Source organism: Bos grunniens, chromosome 12, assembly GCF_055505025.1.
Source record: "Bos grunniens cultivar Pamir isolate PY7600 chromosome 12, Bosgru_T2T1.0, whole genome shotgun sequence".
Taxonomy (NCBI): Eukaryota; Metazoa; Chordata; class Mammalia; order Artiodactyla; family Bovidae; genus Bos; species Bos grunniens.
The window spans coordinates 78,234,245-78,256,430 of NC_141176.1; the positions used below are offsets into that span (position 1 = coordinate 78,234,245).

The window sequence follows — 22,186 nt, forward strand, 5'->3', positions numbered from 1 at the left end:
GGATAACACCTGACCCAAGTCTTCACAGTGATACTTGAAGTAAGTGACAGATAAGGTCTGTACAAGAAGTGGGAGCAGAAAGAGCAAGCTGGGCAGGACAATCAAAAGGAAAGAAAAGGTGTGCTCAAAGGACACCCAGCAGATCAGCTGGACTAAGCAGATGCTTGTCTGTGAAAGCAGGAAAAACTCAAAGCTATGAAGGAAATAAAGTTGTAACTTGAGGATCTGGGAATCAATCAAAAGTTATATTTGAATATTATTTAAGAAGTTAATAGACAAATCAGCCTATTTTCCCCAGAGTACTATGGGGAAAAAATAATAGATGATGAGAACATTCCCAAAATGGCAAGATAGAAATCAGGCTTAAGTAGTTGTTCACTCGTTTAGTTGTGTCTGACTCTTTGTGATCCCATGGAATGGAGCACTCCAGGCTTCCTTGTCCTTTACCATCTCCTGGAGCTTGTTCAAACTCATGTCCACTGAGTCAGGGATATTATCTAACCATCTCATCCTTTGTCATCCCCTTCTCCTCCTGCATTTAATCTTTTTCAGCATCAGGGTCTTTTTAATGAGTCGGTTCTTCCCATCAGGTGGTCAAAGCACTGGAGCTTCAGCATCAGTCCTTCCAATTAATATTCAGGGTTGATTTCCTTTACAATTGACTGGTTTGATCTCCTTGCAGTCCAAGGGACTCTCAAGAGTCTTCTCCAACACCACAGTTCAAAAGCATCTGTTCTTCTGTACTCAGCTTTCCTTATGGTTCAACTCTCACATCCATACATGACTACTAGGAAAACCATAGCTTTGACTATATGGACCTTTGTTAGTAAAGTAATGGCTCTGCCTTTTAAAAGGCTGTCTAGGTTTGTCATACTTTTTCTCCCAAGGGGCAAACGTTTTTAATTTCATGACTGCAGTCACCATCTGTAGTGATGTTGGAGCCCAAGAAAATAAAGTCTGTCACTGTTTCCATTGTTCCCCCATCTATTGCCATGAAGTGGTAGAACTGGATGTCATGATGGTAGTTTTTTGAATGTTGAGTTTTAAGCCAACTTTATTATTCTCCTCTTGCACCTTCATCAAGAGGCTCTTTAGTTTCCCTTCACTTTCTGTTATGAGGGTGGTGTCATCTGCATATCTGAGGTTATTGATATTTCCCCCAGGAATCTTTATTTCAGCTTGTGCTTCATCCAGTCTGGCATTTCACATGGTGTACTGTGCATGTAAGTTAAATAAGCAGGGTGACAATATATAGCTTTGATGTACTCCCTTCCCAATTTGGAATCAGTCCATTGTTCCATGTCCAGTTCTAGCTGTTGCTTCTTGACCTCCATGCAGGTTTCGTAGGTGGCTGGTAAGGTGGTCTGGTATTCCCATCTCTTTTAGGAATTTTCCACCCTTTGTTGTAATCCACACAGTGAAAGGCTTTATCATATCAATGAAGCAGAAGTAGATGCTTTTCTGGAATTCTCTTGCTTTTTCTATGATCCAACAGATGTTGGGAATTTTATCTCTGGTTCCTCTGCCTTAGACTTAAGTTACATGGTATTATATTATAAGTCTTAGGTTGCCTATAATTGTCAATTGGCACATTCTGTCACAGAGTTTAGAGTTTTTATCACTAAACCCCCCATGCCTCAATTTAGGATGCACAGCAGTCCCTTTCTGCAGGTGAAGCCCTCACTTCTCTGTCTCTACTGCAGCAAATCTGGGGAGAAAGCAAGTAGCTCACTGGTGCCACCATGAAACACAAGTCCTTTGACTTCCCTAAGTCTCATTTTCCTCTGCTATAGAATGTGCTGCAGAAACCAGAGTCACTGAACTCAAGGATGCTGTGAGAATCTAAAGGTGTGTGTGAACACCTCCACAAATGAAAAAACGACATGAGTTGATTGTAACTTGCTGTTGGTGACTGATCCCTATTTTCTCACCAAGCCAACATTAGGGCCCTGTTTACAGTGTGAATCATAACATACAAAGCACATGACCACCGTGGAAGAAAGAGACTGCATCGTAACCCTCCCTGACAACTACAAAGACACAGACACACAGGTTCTCCACTCACTCAAATCTTAATAGAGGGGCATCTGATGAAAGGCAGAAAATGCTCTGTTGTGATAATTTATAATTACCTCACATTCTTTCTTTCTTGAGATCAGAAATTAATACCATCTCTTGCTTTGTGTTTTCATTGAAAAAAAAAAAATGAGCTTTGTGTTAAGTTCTCAGCCTCATGCACACACATAGAATTACTTGGCCTCTCTTTCACTGTTCACAGTCCTTGCAAACTGTTCTGCTTAGTTTTTCTGCTTTGATTTCATGTTGTTCAAATGGTTTTTGTCTTAAAAAAGCACCACATTGTAATACAGAAATCTTAACCACATTCTAGAAAAAGCACTCACAGCCTCTCTTTCCAGGACATGAAAAACTATCTCTGAGTCTGGTAGTAACACTTTGAGTGTGTTGTTGACTCTGCAAATTATATATGAACAAGCCACCAAGGGGAAAAACATTTTGGAGAATTTGAAGTAAAACCAAGTCAAGCTGATTTCTCATCTACCACGTTCTGATTAGATTAAAGGGGAAAAGCCTGAGTTGAGCATATATTACAATTCCTTCTGCTGACAGGAAAGTGTTCTTATTCATATTTGTTACCTCTAAGTTAAGTAAGTAAGTGCTAGTCAGTCGAGTTCAATTCTGTGATCCCATGGACTATAGCCTACCGGGCTCCTCTGTGCATGGAATTCTCCAGGCAAGAATATTAGTGTGGGTTGCCATTTTCTTCTCCAGGGGATCTTTCCAACCTAGGGAGTGAACCTAGGTCTTCCTGCATTGCAGACAGATTCTTTACTGTCTGAGCCACCAGGGAAGCCCCCAAATTTAACCAATTCTCACTGAATAGCAGACACACACACTAGAGGCAAACTAGGAAATGGTGATGCTGGTTTGATGCCATCCATCCAGAAGCACATCAAGAGCCCTTCAGCGATGGTGGAGACTTACAGTAGAAGCACCACGGAGCAGACTGCTGAAATGGTTAATGTGGGCTGGACACGAGGCCCTTGCAGAGGATGGCTGGACTCTAGAGTCAAGCAGCAGGAGCCCTGCTTCCTTCACAGCTTTTCTTCCTTGTGGAATCGCCCCTCCTCTCATGGCCTGTCAGCATTCTGCCCATCTTTCCAGTCTCAGCCCAAACACACTCTCCCTTGGAACCATCCTGGACTCGTCTCTCTTCCTGCTGGGTTCTGTTTACATCTCTCATCTCTTATGAAGGACCATCTTTTCTACTCCATCATTTGTACACATGCACACAGCTTCTCACAGCTCCTGGGGGGTAAGTTCTATACACCAAGCTCTGTGCTGGACCCTGATGCTGATTATCTCTAATCCTCACAGCAACCTGCATAGTAAGTATTGGCCCCATTTCACAGGTGAGGAAACTGAGAAACTCAGATCACATCACTGGTCTGAGGGTGGTCAGCTTTTAAACAGAAGAGCTGGAATCTGAATGAGTTCATGTCAGTTCAGAGTCTTCTGCTCTTTCACGTCATGCTGCCCAGGTGGTGACTGAAGGTACGTTTGAAATGAAGACAACACTTAAGTAATTCAAGACTTGAAGGCCTCTACACTTAGACATGTCAGTGTCAAAAAACTTACTATCCTATGGCCAAGTAAGTGATCTATATGGAAAAACTATAAACTAGAATTTATCAATTGGATATCTTTAAATATGTGTTCATGAAACATTTTCAAAAGCCTTAAAGATAACATGGAGACAAATGTTGCACACTATATTGCTTATATTATGGTAACAGAATATTGTTATTGTTGATTTACATAATATACTGTGTGTAGAGCACCTACAGAAATACCAACTCAAACAATGGAAGTTAATACTCACATACCTTCTTTCTTACATGTCACATTTTATGGATGTAATTTTACCAGAAACTGACTGAGCTTATAATTAAAAACTAATTTATTTTCAAAACCATTCTAATACTTAACAGAGTGCTTATGTCCCTAGCAAGCAGGTGCTTTAAAATCAGGATCACATTTCATCCTCAAAACAACCTAATAAGGTTGATAGTCTTATTATCTCCATTTTACAGATGAAGTAACAGTCTTGCAAGGATCAAACAGTCAAATCCACACACCTGATCAACAGAGAAACTGGGACTCAATTCCTGAACCTTCTGACTCCTAGACCGTGGAGTTGATGTTGTCAACCTGAATTGATACTGCCAGTGTGATTACTTCATGTCTCCCTATTTTGTTACAGAAAGTTTTCAGCTCAATGAACTTAAACAATTACTTCAATCAGATCTAGTATAATACATCTAGTTGTTTTTAACATATGTTATATAAAAAATGTTGCTTTTAGAAAGACAGTAATGATGATTTTACATGCAAGGCAGCAAAGGAGACTGATGTAAAGAACAGACTTTTGGACTCAGTGGAAGAAGGTGAAGGTGTGATGATTTGGGAGAATAACATTGAAACATATTCATTACCATATGTAAAATAGATGACCAGTGCAAGTTTGATGCACGAAGTAGAGCACCCAAAGTCAGTACTCTGGGACAACCCAGAGGGATAGGGTGGGTAGAGAGGTGGGAGGTGGGTTCAGGATGGGGGGATATATGTATACCCATGGCAAATTCATGTTAATGTATGATGGAAATCATCACAATATTGTAATTATCCTCCAATTAAAATAAATAAATTTTTAATAAATAAATAGGTGTTGCTTTTTTATGGCTTTTCCTCCAGGATTTGGGGAAGGTGGGAGTAAGGAGAACAATAAGGAGAAATGTTTATTATATTTATATGGATGGCTAGATGGATGGAGAGGAAAAGTTTAGAATAGCAACAATGGCCACCACTTACTGAAACCCTGTGTTTACATTTCATAGGCATTGTCTGTAGCCTTTACAGTAATCCCACCCCTCCCCCATTTAATAAGAAAGGAAACTGAGACAAACACCTAGAGTCACTATCCAGGACTGTTTCTCTCCAAAGGCCAAGCCTTTTCTACAAGACATGCCCTCTCTGTGTCTACAACCAGACTAACTCCAGGACACCACTATTTCCTGTGTCCGCCTTATGTCCATAATACTGAGATCTGGAATCCAAAAGGAGATAAGCAGATGCTCTCATAGCTTACTAAATAGTTCCTAGGTGTTGTAAAGTCCTTGCTAAACTCTTGTTAATCAGAGTCATAGATGACATTTCAGAGCAGCAACAAAACCCTCTGACCCAATGTCCTCATTTTGCTTCAGAAATGTCAGAAGTCCAGGCAGGTAACAGGACGTGTCCAGAGTGACAGCAGGCAAGTGATGAACCCGGAGCCAGAACTCTCCTCTCCGTTACTTCTCCACGCTGGGCCTCCCTTCCTGCCAAGGAGGGAATGGGCACAAGGGACCCCAACTCCATGTCCCAACTATGCAGCAGAACATGAGAGCAGTCCATGTTTATAGACATCAAATCATGTACAGAAGAACTGCTGTGCATCCCAGTCTGTGCTGCACACATGCCCCATTGGGTGAAGCCCCAGAACACTGCCCACATTAGTGGTCCAGCCCCACGAGGCTGCAGAAAGCATTGGTCCCCAGAATCTGAACTTGAGCTACAAATGTAGGGATGAGGTGTTTCATCTGTCCAGGCCTCAGTTTTACTAACTATAAACTGAAGATGGGAATATTGCAGATATTCATAAAGAATGAATAATTAATAAACCTTTTTACATGTGTGCATGCACATGTGTGAAAGGCAGAAAAATGATTTGCACGTGGACTCTGAATTAATGGGAGCTACTGTTCTCACTGTTCTGCATTTGCTTTCCCTTCTTATATGGTATCTGCTGCCAAGTCGCTTCAGTCGTGTCCGACTCTGTGTGACCCCATAGACATCAGCCCACCAGGCTCCCCCTTCCCTGGGATTCTCCAGGCAAGAAAACTGGAGTGGGTTGCCATTTCCTTCTCCAATGCAGGAAAGTGAAAAGTGAAAGTGAAGTCACTCGCCTCGTAGCAACCCCATGGACTGCAGCCCACCAGGCTCCTCCATCCATGGGATTTTCCAGGCAAGAGTACTGGAGTGGGTTGCCATTGCCTTCTCCGTATATGGTATCTAGACCATTTAATAAAAATCTAGCTCATGTCTGCTAACTTGACATCATTTCTGCAAATTTACAGTCACCCATTAACAAGAACCTGGAGTAAAGAAATGATCCCATTAAACAAGCAATTCTGTTTGTCCACATCATTGTGAAATGCTGCTCACCTGATGCAGAGCTTCCCTTGGTGCTGGTGGTAAAGAACCCACCTGCCAATACAGGAGACAGAGACTCGGGTTTGATCCCTAGGTTGGGAGGATCCCCTGGGGAAGGAAATGGCAACCCATGCCAGTATTCTTGCCTGGAGAATCCCATGGACAGAGGAGTCTGGCAGGCTATAGTTCATAGGGCCACAGAGCTGGACACTACTGAAGTGACTTAGCATGAACACACACACACCTGATGCAACCTACTATGTTCAAGCCCTTGTTCCAGGAGAATCACAATTTCCTCACAAAGCAGGTCTGGAACCTTCAACACCACACCTTTGAAAATCTGTCCCTGTCTTTTCCTTACAGTACAAAAGAGCAGTCAGATGTCCAGACTGCACGGAAGAGACCCCAGGGGAGACCTTTAATGATATAATTCACTGATTGTTTACAACCCAAGAGAGTAACCTAGTATTTAACATTATTTATTCTTTTTCCTTTCTTTTTGTCAATTGTATTCTCTTATCTCTTAAGTTTAGGTCTCATCGTTTACTCACTAATCTTATTTAATTCCCAAAATACAGTTAAACCTTTCGTCTTACCATTCTCTGTGAAACTCAGTGCCATTTCTGAAAACAATTTCCCTCAGTGAAATGACAGAGTATTAAAAAGAAATTTTAAAACATTCTGGTTTCCTTAAATAATAAATTACAAGTCAAAAATGAAGTGGTGAGAGAACCTCACAGACTGAATGGGACCAAGGAGGCATCAGCCAAGTGCAGGGGGCAGACCTTGTGTGGGTTCAAACAGTGGTGAAGATTTCTCAGTGAGATGATCAGCAGCATGTAAACACAGATTAGCATGTGGGTGATATTCAGGAATTTGAGGCATTTTTCAGATGAAATAAAGTAGTGGTTTTTTTCCCCAAAGCTTTCCCATCTTTTAGAGAAAAATAATGAAATGTTTACAGATGAACTGATCTGAGGTCTAGGATCTGCTCCTCGATACTCTGGGGTGGGGGTGGGGCTGGGACTGGCAGGGGCACAGATTCCACAAGACTGGCCACCACTGATTCTGGCTGAAGCTGGGGTGGGTACATGAGGGTTCATTACACCATGCTCTCTGCTTTTGTAAATATTTATAACTTTCCATTACAAAATGTTGAAAGTGAATGAAAACTTCACAGAATGAAACAACCCCCTCCTCCCTCCAGAGAATGTATTCTGTGTTAGTAACCTATAAGAATTAAAATGACAGCCTGTGTAAATACATATGCTTATTTATGTAAGCCTGCCGATTTATCCAGAAGACCAACTTAAATATTAAGCAACATTCAAAAATCTATTTTTTAAAAAGAACTTTTAACAAACCTTGTAGTGTAAACCATTATCATCATTTGAAATTCAAGTATAGGCAACTCAGAAGTCATTACTCACCTCTTCCAAAGCACAAGCCCTTATTACTCCTTCATATCTGTCTTCTTTATATTTCTTCCCAAATAAAATGTTACTCTTTACAGTCCCTGGAAACACCCAGGGCTGCTGAGAAACATATGCGATCCTCCCGTGCATGCTGACCTGTCCCTGGCTCGGGGACAGCTCCCCCAGCAGAGCGTTTAGCAGTGATGACTGAAACAGAGGGCAACACACATGTGAACAGGGTGCATGCAGGATGGAACATGCCCCACAGCACAGCCGACCCCACCCTGGCGCTTCATACATGATAGAACCCTTTCCTTCAACAGGATAAAGTACAGCCCTCACAGTTGAGACCAAAATAAAAAAAAGTGAAAATAACATTCATGGTCAATGAAAATGACTGATAAGGAATATATTAATAGTATAAACAATCTACTCTGCCCGAGTATCGCCCCAGGTGAAATTCTACTCAGCAAAGAACAATTGAGAATGTTTAACATCCTTCTCTCAGAGAAGACAATAGCACCTCACTCCAATACTCTTGCCTGGAAAACCCCCTGGACGGAGGAGCCTGGTAGACTGCAGTCCATGGGATTGCTAAGAGTTGGACATGACTGAGCAACTTCACTTTCACTTTTCACTTTCCACTTTCATGCATTGGAGAAGGAAATGGCAACCCACTCCGTGTTCTTGCCTGGAGAATCCCTGGGAAGGGGGAGACTGGTGGGTTGCCGTCTATGGGGTCGCACAGAGTCGGACACGACTGAAGCGACTTAGCAGTAGGAGCAGCAGCAGCAACGTCCTTCTCTAGCAGAGCCCAGCAGAATATGTATTTGATATATTTGATGTCTAGTGCAATTGTTCCTGCATCTGGTATCCTTTACTCAACAAACACTTGTTCTTAAAAAGCTATGTGTGAAGAATATAGCCAAAGATCATTAATTTAAAGAACTCTCAAGTGAGTTGTGTCTGCAGAGCAAAAGTCCATGACAGAGGAAATCAGCACCCTTTTATGTACACATCCCACATTTAAAAAAATAATTTTATTTATTTTTAGTTCTTTTATATTTTTCATTTATTTTTTTTTTACAATGTTGTGTCAGTTTCTGCCATACCACAATTCTATTTATTTTTGCTTGCACTGGGTCATCATTGCAGTGTATGGGGGTTTTCTTGTTGAGGCTCTAGTGGGCAGGCTTCAGCAGTTGTGGCCCGTAGGCGCAGTTGTTGCACCTCCAGGCCCCAGAGCAGAGGCCCAACAGTTGTGATGCGCAGGATTAGTTGCTCCACAACTGGGAGGTGGGAACCTCCCAGACCAGGGACTGAACCTGTGTCTCCTGCATTAGCAGGGGATTATTTAACCACTGAGCCACCAGGGAAGCCCACACCCCACATTAGGTTTCTGTATTTTGTTGTTTCAGACCAAGTATATGTGCACTTTTCCTTTCAATCTTCAACATGACACAGATGTGGCATGTGTGTATCCACACCATCAGAGTGCTCACGACACTGGGCTGAAAGAATATGTCTGCATATCTGTTTCGCTCCCACAACCAGATTGCTTCTGAAAGGCAGAGAGTCAAGGTCTTGCTCACTTCTGTACCTTTATCTCCAGCACATGGCTGCACATTCACTACACATGCACTGATGGGATCATGTCAAGTCATAGGAGGAAATGCTCAAAGCTTTCAGGAAGAGGCTTTATGATCTCCAGACAGCCTGGAAAGGCCACTAAGATGAAAAGAAGTCCCCATTGTCTCTGTATATCCTGAACAGTCAGTTCAGTCATTCAGTCGTGTCTGACTCTTTGCAACCCCATGAACCGCAGCACATCAGGCCTGCCTGTCCATCACCAACTCCCAGAGTTTACCCAAACTGATGTCCATTGAGTCGGTGATGCGATCCAACCATCTCACAGCATTAGGGTCTTTTCAAATGAGTCAGCTCTTTGCATCAGGTGGCCAAAGTATTGGAGTTTCAGCTTCAACATCAGTCCTTCCAGTGAATATTCAAGACTGATATCCTTGAAGATGGACTGGTTGGATCTCCTTGCAGTCCAGGGGATTCTCAAGTCTTCAACACCACAGTTCAAAAGCATTAATTCTTCGGTGTTCAGCTTTCTTCATAGTCTAACTCTCACATCCATACATGACTACTGGAAAAACCATAGCCTTGACTAGACAGACCTTTGTTGGCAAAGTAATGTCTCTGCTTTTTATTCTGCTGTCTAGGTTGGTCATAACGTTCCTTCCAAGGAGTAAGCATCTTTTAATTTCATGGCTGCAGTCAGCATCTGCAGTGATTTTGGAGCCCCGGAAAATAAAGTCTGACACTGTTTCCACTGTTTCCTCATCTATTTCCCATGAAGTGATGGGACCAGATGCCATGATCTTCGTTTTCTGAATGTTGAGCTTTAAGCCAACTTTTTCACTCTCCACTTTCACTTTCATCAAGAGGCTCTTTAGTTCTTCTTCACTTTCTGTCATAAGGGTGGTGTCATCTGCATATCTGAGGTTATTGATATTTCTCCCAGAAATCTTGATTCCAGCTTGTGCTTCTTCCAGCACAGCGTTTCTCATGATGTACTCTGCATACAAGTTAAATAAGCAGGATAACGATATACAGCCTTCAAGTACTCCTTTTCCATGTCCAGTTCTAACTGTTGCTTCCTGACCTGCATACAGGTTTCTCAGGAGGCATGTCAGGTGGTCTGGTATTCCCATCACTTGAAGAATTTTCCACAGTTTATTGTGATCCACACAGTCAAAGGCTTTGGCATAGGCAATAAAGCAGAAGTAGATGTGTTTCTGGAACTCTCTTGCTTTTTCCACGATCCAGCCGATGTTGGCAATTTGATCTCTGGTTCCTCTGCCTTTTCTAAAACCAGCTTGAACATCTGGAAGTTCACGGTTCACATATTGCTGAAGCCTGGCTTGGAGAATTTTGAGCATTACTTTACTAGCATATGAGATGAGTGCAGTTGTGCAGTAGTTTGAGCATTCTTTGGCATTGCCTTTCTTTGGGACTGGAATGAAAACTGACCTTTTCCAGTCCTGTGGCCACTGCTGAGTTTTCCAAATTTGCTGGCATATTGACTGTAGCACTTTCACAACATCATCTTTTAGGATTTGAAAGAGCTCAACTGGAATTCCAAAACCGCACTAACTTTGTTCATAATAATGCTTCCTAAGGCCCACTTTACTTCACATTCTATTATGTCTGGCTATAGGTGAGTGATCACACCATCGTGATTATCTGGATCGTGAAGATCTTTTTTGTACAGTTCTTCTGTGTATTCTTGCCACTTCTTCTTAATATCTTCTGCTTCTGTTAGGTCCATACCATTTCTGTCCTTTATTGAACCCATCTTTGAATGAAATGTTCCCTTGGTATCTCTAATTTTCTTGAAGAGATCTCTATTCTTTCCCACTCTATTGTTTATTTCTTTGCACTGATCACTGAGGAAGGCTTTCTTATCTCTCCTTGCTTTTCTTTGGAACTCTGCATTCAAACGGGTGTATCTTTCCTTTTATCCTTTGCTTTTTGCTTCTCTTCTTTTCACAGCTATTTGTAAGGCCTCCTCAGACAGCTATTTTGCCTTTTTGCATTTCTTTTTCTTGGGGATGGTCTTGATCCCTGTCTCCTGTACAGTGTCACAAATCTCCATCTATAGTTCATCAGGTGCTCTATCATATCTAGTCCCTTAAATCTATTTCTCACTTCCACTGTATAATCATAAGAGATTTGGTTTAGGTCATACCTGAATGGTCTATCAGTTTTCCCCACTTTCTTCAATTTAAGTCTGGTTTAATTTAATTTAATCCTGAACAGCTGTCACATAAATAATTTCCTTCACTGAGACATCCAAATTCCACACAGGCAGTTCCTAACTGGGAAATGGGAAGCACCAAGAACAAAAAGACAGTGTGCATTTATCCTGATTTATTTGGCCATGAAACATTCTTGTAAAATAAATGTCCCATGAACACACCTAGAGAGACACTGTTCTAGATACACTCAATTCAAACTGAGTCACAAACAGATCTGGGCTCAACTCTGAAAATTTAACAGGAGCTGCAGCATTGCATCAAGCTGACAAAAGACATCATTAACTTACCTTTCCTGCTCCCACAGGTCCGACCACAGCTAACATTTCACCAGGCCTGACAGTAAAGGAAAGTCCTTGTAGGGTTGGGGTCTCTGATGCCTACAAATTAAAGTTTTTAATTTAATTTACCCATTTTAGTAAAGTAACACAAATTTTTTTAGAAAGTGGAAAATATAACAATAATCAACATAATTGATATGCAAAATATAACACACATTTTTCTCTTTCCTATTTTTTTATTTTATTTTTAAACTTTACAATATTTTATTGGTTCTGCCATATATCAAAATGAATCTGCCACAGGCATACATGTGTTCCCCATCCTGAACCCTCCTCCCTCCCCATACCATCCCTCTGGGTCGTCCCAGTGCACCAGCCCCAAGTATCCAGTATCATGCATCGAACCTGGACTGGTGACTCATTTCATATATGATATTATACATATTTCAGTGCCATTCTCCCAAATCATCTCACCCTCTCCCTCTCCCACAGAGTCCAAAAGACTGTTCTATACATCAGTGTCTCTTTTACTGTCTCATATACAGGGTCCTGGAGACCTCTTCATCAAATTTTATCTCTTTGGGGATTTGAGGTAGCTTTAGCTCACTTTAGGAAGTTTCCTTCTTTTTTCCAACTACCACAAACTGCGCTCATTTCATATGCTAGCAAAGTATTGCTCAAAATTCTTCAAGCTAGGCTTTAGCAATACATAAACTGATAACTTTCAGATGTATAAGCTGGAATTAGAAAAGGCAGAGGAACCAGAGATCAAATTGCCAACATCTGTTGGATCACAGAAAAGCAAGGTAATTCCAGAAAAACATCTACTTCTGCTTCATTGACTAAAGCCTTTGACTGTGTGGATCACAAAATACTGTGGAAAATTCTTCTAGAGATGGGAATACCAGACCACCTTACTTGCCTCCTGAGAAACCTATATACAGGTCAAGAAGCAACAGTTAGAACTGGACATGCAACAACAGACTGGTTCAAAATCAGGAAAGGAGTACGTCAAAGCTGTATATGGTTGCCCTACTTGTTTATCTTTTATACAGATTACATGATGCAGAATGCCAGGCTAGATGATCAAAATGGAATCTAGAATTCTGATAGAATATCAATAATCTCAAACATGCAGATGATGCCACTTAATGGCAGAGAATTAAGAGGAACTAAAGAGCCTCTTGATGAAGGTGAAAGAGGAGAGTGAAAAAGAGTGAATGTTGGCTTAAAACTCAACATTCGTACAACTAAGATCATGGCGTCTGGTCCCATCACTTCATGGCAAATAGAAAGTGGAAACAGTGACAGATTTTATTTTCTTGTGCTCCAAAATCACTTCAGACAGTGACTGCAGCCATGAAATTCAAAGATGCTTGCTCCTTGGCACAAGAGCTATGACAAACCTAGACTGTGTATTAAAAAGCAGAGGCATTACTTTGCTGATAAAGGCCCATCTAGTCAAAGCTACTGTTTTTCCAGTAGTCATGTATGGATGTGAGAGTTTTCACCATAAAGAAGGCTGAACGCTGAAGAACTGATGCTTTTGAACTGTGGTGTTAGAGAAAACTCTTGAGAGTCCCTTGAACAAACAAGTCAATCCTAAAGGAAATCAATCTTGCATATTCATTGGAAGTACTGATGCTGAAGCTGAAACTCCAATACTTTGGCCACCTGCTGTGAAGAGCTGACTCATTAGAAAAGACCCTGATGCTGGGAAAGACTGAAGGCAGGAGAAGAAGGGGACAACAGAAGATGAGATGGTTGGATGGCATCACTGACTTGATGAACATGAGTTTGAGCAAGCTCCTGGAGTTGGTGATGCACAAGGGAGTCTGGCATGCTGCAGTTTATGGAGTGGCACAGATTTGGACATGACTGAGCAACTGAACAGCAACAACAACAGAAATGTTGGAGTGGGTATCCATCCCCATGGACCGGGGCCTGGTGGGCTACAGTCCATGGGGTCACAAAGACTCAGAGACAAGTGAAGCAACTGACACTTCACACTTCAGCTCAAAATATTAGATCTGGGTTTTCAAGAAAAGCTATTTGTGCTCTATATCTTTTGTTTAAGGTGATCCTATTGTATAGCACAGGGAATTATATTTAATACTCTGTAATAAAACATATGAAAAACAAACTAAAAATTAAAAGAAGAATTTATATACTTTAAGGTCAACATGTGCTAATACCCTGAAAGCTCTCTTGAAAATGGGAAAAAGAGTAACATGTCAAATGCCTCAGGCTGATTTTACACTTAATCTCCATTCATTGCAAACCTCATCCCTGATTCCGAGAATTTTTATAATATATTCTAAGTAAATGATCAAGTCACATTTTACAGTATATGTAAAATCTCAAAATTCTCCAGTAAATCTATGTCACAGTTATCTTTTAGCAGTCATAATTTTGGAAAGCCAGGTTTCTTACCTTTTCCCAAGAAGCTGTAAAAGCTTGCACATCCACGATCTTTTTACCATCTGATGGCAGCAGAGGGGAGCACTGTGTTATCTCATCAAGTAACAAAAAGTTCTACAGAAAAAAGCAAAACATAGATTGTTTATACTGCAAGAACAAAGCACAAACAAAACAAGTGCTTCTCTGGTATTGGCAATAAAAAGTTTTATACCTATCATTTATAGCTACCTATCATTTTACAACTGTATTTTATTAGGTCTTGGTTCACATGAGAAATATTAAATAGTATATAGTATATAATATATCATTATATGCACAACTAAGTATATAATATAGTATAGCATATATATATATATAAAACATAGCATATACACACATATGTAGAGTACGTATGTGTGCGTGTCTGTGTGTTTGTGTGTGTGTAAAATAAATAAATAAGAGTTCCTGGCCATGAGGCTATCTTTGATACTTTCTCAACAAGTGTACTGGTTCCTCTCTAAAAAGAAAACATGGCTTCAAACTCCAATACATTTAGAACCTGGACATTTATATTGTTTTACTTTTGTGTTACCAACAATAAACAGGTGAGCTGGTAGGAAATTATTTCATAAATACTAACTGAATCCCACCATGTGCCAAGCACCATGCAACACTGCTAGGAACACAGAGAGGAAGGCCCTCCCCAGGCCGTCAGGAAGCAGGTGGCACAGTACACGCTAGGAACACAAAACCAATGACAGAAAACCTGAGTGCAAACTCTGTACACAACGCTTTTCTCCTTGTGTGTATCATATCCATATCACCACTTGTCATTAACTATTACTAAGGCATCATTCTAAAAAGAAAACAGTGTTAAATTTCTATCTCTTAAAAAATATTTTATAAGCCCTTTTCACAATCACTTCCTCTCCTTAGTCAATGCCCTCTTTCCTCCACAGCAGGAATGGCTGCACCTCTCACTTTTTGTTATCTTCTACACCACTTTGCTGCTAACTGATACAAAGTAGCTGAAGGAAACAAAGTCTTATAAATTGCTACAAAGCTGACAAACACATACAAGAAAACTCCCTCTTGCCTTGCAAATACTAGATATAATTCAATGAGAAAAGCTAGAGCAATAGAGAAGTTGAACATACAACTTAGACCACTCCCACTCCCCAAGGTCCCCAAAACTGTGAACAAGAGGCAGAGACTGCTGGCTGTCCTTGAAATCTGCTCTTGTTCTTCTGAGGTAACAAACCCTGGATTTTAGCTGCATGTGGCAGCCTGAAAGGAGGCCCTCCCTCTGTCTGCAGGCTCCCGAGCAGACAGGAGCAGCCACGTGACCAAATCCAGGGCCGTGGAGAGTGACAGCAACCAGGACCTTCCTCCGTCCCAGCCTGGGCCTTGGGGACTGCCAGCGGGGTCAAGGTCACATGCAGTGGAGTAACATAAGAAGAGAGAAAGAGTCTGGGTCCCGACACCATGGAGGTTCACACTAGCCATGGGACTTTTATGGGGAGAGTTGTATCATGACATAAAAGATACATCCTAACCCCAGTTATCTCAAAATGTGACTCTATTTGGAAATTTAGTTGTTGGAAATGTAATCAATTAAAGTGAGATCACAGTGGAGTTGGGTGGGCCTTGAATCCAATATGACTGGAGTCCTCATGAGAAATGTAGATACAGACAGACACACAAAAAACAGCTACCTGATGATGGAGACAGAGGCTGGGGTGATGGCTTTCAAGTCAAGGAACACCAAGGTTTGCCTGCAACCACTCAGAGCTAGCAGAGGCAAGAAAGGATGCTCCTTTATCGGATTCAGAGGGATCATGACTGTGCTAGCAGCTTGATTTCAGACTTCTAGCCTCCAGGACTGTGAAACAAAACTTTCCTGTGGTTTTGAGCCACATGTTTTGTGGTACTTTGTATCGGCAGCCCCAGGAAATCCATACAGAGCCTCACAAGGATTCTTGCATGAGAGAAAAACAAATGAACCCTGTAAGCAGCTTTAGCATGGGTACCTCTGGGACCCACAGGTAAACCAAATCCTAACCCACATGGGGAAAAACTGAAACAAGCATGTGAGGATGTTTGAGAAAGAAAACGACACATAAATAGTAACCTACTACCTTAAACATCTTGACACCCCATCTATCGTGCCTCAGAGTCATAAATGTGATTGCAAACTTCTACTTTAAAAGAAGAACTGGTAAAAACTGAATGTGAAAACTCTTGTGCAGGAAAAGAAAGACAGGATCTTTGCATTTATGTCAAATATCAGCTGGTGGAAGATGCTTTCATTCATCCCTTCATCCTCTCATCCTAGCTCACTGAGAACCTAACGCTGAGCACAGTGACTCCTACCCGGCCGCAGCCCGTGTCCACCGGGAGGCAGGATGGATGGAGAGTGGTCTGAGGACACGTTTGCAGGTTTTCAACCACTGCAGCCTGAGTTCTCTCTCCCCACCACCATCGTCAGCCAGGTACCGTCTGTCACCTGTTCTGACACAATTCATCTCTCTCCCAACTCTCTTTTCCTCTTGAAACAACATAATTTCAGAATCTCACTCACTATTAGTTATTTCAATAATGCAACTTTTCTTTTGCTTGTTCCTTCCCCAGTCCTCCCCAATACCACTGACCCCACCCCAAGACCGCTCCCTCCTGATTCCCTTACAGCCCCTCAGAGAGTGTCCACAAGCTTAACACTCCCCACCCATCACCTCCACTGACTCAACTGCACCTAAGTCCATGCTCCCCAGGTGGCCTCTGCCTGGACACCCTAAGTACTGACCCCACCCACCCTTCTGATCCATCTCAAATACTAACCCTACTGAAACCAGCTCAGCACATCCCCAGTTGGCACTACCCTCCCTACCTCTGAATCCCCTGAGGAATACTAAGTCACACAGAGGGGAGACACTACATCATTCATGTGCTTTTACAGTCCCAACTCCAGCTAAGACCTAGCCTTGCACAGTTAGCCCATCAAGGACATCAGCTAAAATAAGGAACAGACTGCATGGCTGTTCAAACCATCCAACCACTGATTTCATGGCTACAGCCTTACACAGTCTAAGCTGACACAGCAACAAGCAAAAGGTGATGAGACAGGCTGGGACCTGGGACCCTCTACCGGAGTGCTTGCATCTGGACAAATGTCTCCTTGAGCAACAAAATACAAAGAAATCCTAAGGGACTAAACATACCTGCACACATGCAAAGGCAATCATGAACAATAAGATACAAAAACATCACAAGCTAACTGGCATTTCTGAGCTGCTGGGAGCAAAGCAGGGAACTGTGCACGATCTTGGCACATGGCACCTACAAGACGGTGGGCAGACCACGTAAGTCACCCCTGTGGCTCAAACCACCAATCCTCCCCTACCCTCACCCTACTTAAGGAACCAGCCCACTCTTCTCAAAGCATCAACGGGGCATCAGTTTCTTGTTTTCATACTTTGTGCTGTAGCACAAGCCTCAGTGAAGCCTTGTTTGAATTTCTTGTCTGGCCTATTATCAACTTCTATTGATTAAAAAGACTGAGGGCCCTGGAGAGTAATGTATATGTTATATATCTGGTCTAGACAGAATCAAATTCCAGTTTCAGCTTAAGTGTGTAAGACATCGATACTCAATGTGTATACATTAGAATAGAAACACCACACTTTAAAACAAAAAATAAAGAAAAGGAAAAGTATGCCCTATGTGAATAATTAAATTTATTGAGCACTTGTCCACAAACAATACCTCTGAGGTGAACAGATGTCACAGTCCTCCAAGGGTTAAATGAGACCCCATTCAACACATGATCAGCTTGTAAAGGTGCCAGAAGTGCTGGCTGGATTTTTCTCCAAGACTCAGTCTGATGAAAAAGCTGAAAGTAAATGGCCAGTAGAGCCACGAATTGCAAACCCAGAACAGGTTATGCAGGAAAGTTGATTCTACCAAAAAGACTGACTTGCTTGTAGCTGGTAGTGGAAAACAGCCTCAGAGACAGATTGTTACTAGATGTTAAAGTTACGGAAGATTTTAGTGAGTATTTTGAAGTTGAGACCTTTTGCAATCCTATTGGAGTCATCCAAGGGCAGGACCATGGGTCCCCCTTCCTCACTTAGAGAAAAATAGAGAGAGTTCTTGGGCTTATGAGGTCATAATAAGTCATTCATTTTTACAGAGCTGATTTAATCTTCATTTTAAACAGAAATACTTGAGCACCTACTGCGTGCCAAGATCATGTGTGACTACTTAGGGACATTTAGTTTATTTACCCCTGACTACTTAGGGATATTTAGTTTAAAAGAGGAGACAATAAGAAAGATTGGAATTACAAGTTTGAAAGGAAGAGGGCAGCTAGAGACAGGCTTAGACACTAAGTAAAATAATGACAGGAATAAAAATGTAGAGATCAGAAATCAACAAGAAAATATCTTTTGGAGGAAAGACTCCATTTTTAAACACAGAGAACTAAGTGAATCTGAGGCCACTCTTCCTGCCCAGGGAACAAGAACTTCTCAGCAAGTTCCTCCCCTCCCGGCCCAGAGAGGAATCCTAGTCACCTAGGACCATGCACCATCACTGCCTAGTCATTCCAGTCAGCACAGGAGATGCATCTGTTTGCTTCTCCTGCTTTTAGACATTTTAATCATCTTGTAGCCTTCACTGCACGTCAAGAGCCTGTGCTGCTGCCATTTGTACTACTGGCCCTAAACAAGCATGGATCTTACAGTACTTTTAACACACTTTACCTAAGAAAAGACGGGAATACATATACTTTGGAAAGACTGCCAGCTTGGCACTGGAAGAGTTAAATCTCACCTAACTGGCTCACAGTGACACCACATAAAAGAGGCATTTTGGGTAAAATCCACCTATAACTTAAAAAAGTTATTTTTCACTAAACCTTGATTCTTCGGATGCTGACGACGGCCTCTGACACCTTCTGGACGGCCATGGGGAAGTAGAGGGTGCTTGAGAACCGCAGAGCCTCGAACAGCGTCACCACCACAAACACTTGGCTGGCTGAGATCCGGTTGTCAAGGAGCTCATTGGTGATGAAGGTGACAAAAATCATGATTTTGCTCACAGTGAAAAATGATGCCAAATTCATGCCTCTAAGGTAGGAACTTTTCAGAATCTTGGAAATTTCCTTACTGTAAAAAGAAAGTAGGACAAAGGTTTTATAAGAAGCATCAGCATACAAGGCATGAATTCACTGCCCTGTGTAAGTGGCCCCTTTCTAGGGAATGGACGCAGATTAAGAGAAACCATCCCTTACATCATGGAGACATTAGCATAGTGCACACTCAGGGGTCTGCCCGACACCAGGACCACACACTTCATCCCCACTTCACTCTTTCAAGTAAAAGGAGGCTTTCTGTCACAATTTCAAACATTTCGGGTCAATCTGACGGGGTCTGAACATTCATTCAACAAACATTCATAATCACAAGTCTGTCCCAGGCTCCTCACAGAAAGACACAGTCTGCCCCCTCCAGGAGCTCATGAACTTATGGGCGAAGAGAATTAGAAACCACAAAATTGGGAGACAATAGACAGAGACAGTCATCGCTGTGATGATCCCCCCAAGGGGGCCCAGAGCTGGGATATGTATCTCTGAGCAGTGGAGTCAGGGCAAGTCACACACACGTGGACCCTGAAGATGAGCTGGAGTCAGGCTTGGAGGCCAGAGTAGAAGGAAGATGGGCTCTGCAAAGGTGCAAAATGAGAGGTGACAAGGTGAGGTCAAAGAAATGCTCACCAGATATTTAAATGAAAGATGGAAAAACAGTCTAAAAACATGAAGCAGAACAAAAGGGACAGTATTTTCATAGCTCCATTTGAATTGAATAATAGTGATTCATGAGCTTTCATGGTGGTAAAGAATCCACCTCCAATGCAGGAGACACGGGTTCAATCCCTGGGTCTGTAAGATCCTCTGGAGGAGGAAATGGCAACTCACTCCAGTATTCCTGCCTGGGAAGTCCCATGGCCAGAGAAGCCTGGTGAGCTACAGTCCATGGGGTCACAAGGAGTCAGATCCAACTGAGCGACTAAGCACAGCAACAATGAACAATAGTGATTCACACAGTTTGACTCAATACAAGTATATCAAGTCTCTATAATCTTCCTGGTTATCAGCCATCAACATAAATTACAATTTTAGTTTGAATGTCATTGTCTCAAATACTATGTTAAAAGCATTGCTTATTGGGATTTGAGGTATTAAGAACTACTTAGAATTTCATTTCTATATAAGTAAGGAGCATATATATTTTTTCCTTTGAGAAGAGGGCAAATGAAAGAGCAGGTTAAATGATATCTCCACTATTCTTAACCCTCCTGCAAAATGTAGGGGATGCAGTGAATAGTTAGTATTTAAGTTCACCTCAATGTGAAGATGAACTTAAATACTTCTTTGGTAAGACATCTAAAGTATCCAATAGAATAGGAAATAAAGCATGAAAATATGGAGTGATACCTATATAAACTTACCTTCTCAGTCTGGTAATACGATCTATAAATGACTTTTCCCAAGCATTCACTTTAATTGTTCTGATGCCAGTTATGACTTCACTCATGGTCCTGATCCTCTTTTCTGTGAGAGCAGTGGTCTTACTTCTGAGGGGACAGACATGAGATGAGCCTTAGTGACCACAGCCCAACTTTCCTCAGCAGCAGCAGCAGGAGTGGGCACGGGGGCGGAGCTAGGAATAAAATTATTCTCTACAGCCCTTTTGCACTTAGAACACAGGCAGGTCCTACTCAAAGTACAAATGGAGAAAAAGGCTTCAACTAGGAAGTCAACCATTCAATCCATTTCAAGAAGTAACTTGGAGAATGTGCAGCATCGGCTAAGAAATATCTGAAATGTGTCAGATACAAACCATCTGCTCAAAGAGGTCACGGTCAGGTAGGGAGCCAGAAAGACACCCAGGAAGACAGTGTCTGTGCTGTAATAAAATAGGAGAGAAGTTCTGGGGAGCAGAAAAGATGGGGAAATTCCACCAGGAAAGGAGAACAAGAAGAGCTTCAGAGACCTGGTAGCACTGGAACAGGGCCTCGAAGGATATGGAGTATCTATCCCTCCAGCAAAGACAGGAAAGGAAATTCCAAATAAAGAAAGACACCAAGCACAGAACTGAACACACACAACAAACACAAGAACTTAGTGAGCTTCAAATAGCACAACATCTCCATCACCTGACAACCACCCACCTCCAACACTCTGAGACCTGCTTCAGGTCTAAGTCAGCATGAGAAGGCTCTTCACCACCAGCCACTTTTCTGTTACATGTGCTGCTGTGACTGTGGGGCTTCATAAAGACACAATGAAGATCAGCCTGACCCTGGGGGTGCTTATAACTTAATGGAAACATGAATAAATACCTGAAAGGCTCCAACACAAGCATAACAAAAATACATGCAGTAAGAAATAGGGCTACAAGATTATTACTATTTACCAATATTTAAATAACTTGGACATGGGTAAATTCTGCTGAAGGACACTCTACTTTTTCAGACATGGTGCCAAGAGGACCCAGTGAATGCCTTTCCTGTTCCTGTTTTAGGACCAGCCTTCAGTTTAAGGCTGGAGCCTCCACTGGCTAAGCCTGTAGGGTCTACAACTCACACAAAGAAGAGACTAGAGAAGGCATTTGTCTTGTTTTTAAACAAAAGCATCAAGCAGACTGTGGATGTTACCAAATACGTATTATCAATTTTTAAAAGAAGTGTTTCTCTTACCGGAGTGATGAAAACAACTTCCCGAAGCAGCTTTGCAAAAGCAGAAGAATAATGAGAACCGCCATCCCGGCAAGACATGATATTCCTATTTCCATCCAGAGCAGGGTGGTCACTGCAACAGCCTGCAGCGGCCCCACCCACAGATAGTGCAAGAACATCGTTACCTTAAAAGAGAAAGACAAAGCCTTCTTCAGTTCAGTTCAGTTCAGTCGCTCAGTCCTGTCTGACTCTTTGTGAC

The 22,186-nt window shown here is 41.9% G+C and overlaps 1 protein-coding gene across 1 annotated transcript in view; it reads right to left on the reverse strand.

The window, feature by feature from the left end:
• LOC147361947 (ATP-binding cassette sub-family C member 4-like) overlaps positions 1-22,186 on the reverse strand; it is a 179,498-nt gene that overhangs the window by 108,649 nt on the left and 48,663 nt on the right. The window contains exons 7-12 of the mRNA XM_086330258.1: positions 21,949-22,112; positions 20,698-20,823; positions 19,106-19,355; positions 14,224-14,325; positions 11,800-11,889; positions 7,701-7,892 (exon numbers count right to left, since the gene is read on the reverse strand). Coding sequence (XP_086186384.1) covers positions 7,701-7,892; positions 11,800-11,889; positions 14,224-14,325; positions 19,106-19,355; positions 20,698-20,823; positions 21,949-22,112 — 924 coding nt within the window. The remainder of the gene's footprint in view (positions 1-7,700; positions 7,893-11,799; positions 11,890-14,223; positions 14,326-19,105; positions 19,356-20,697; positions 20,824-21,948; positions 22,113-22,186) is intronic.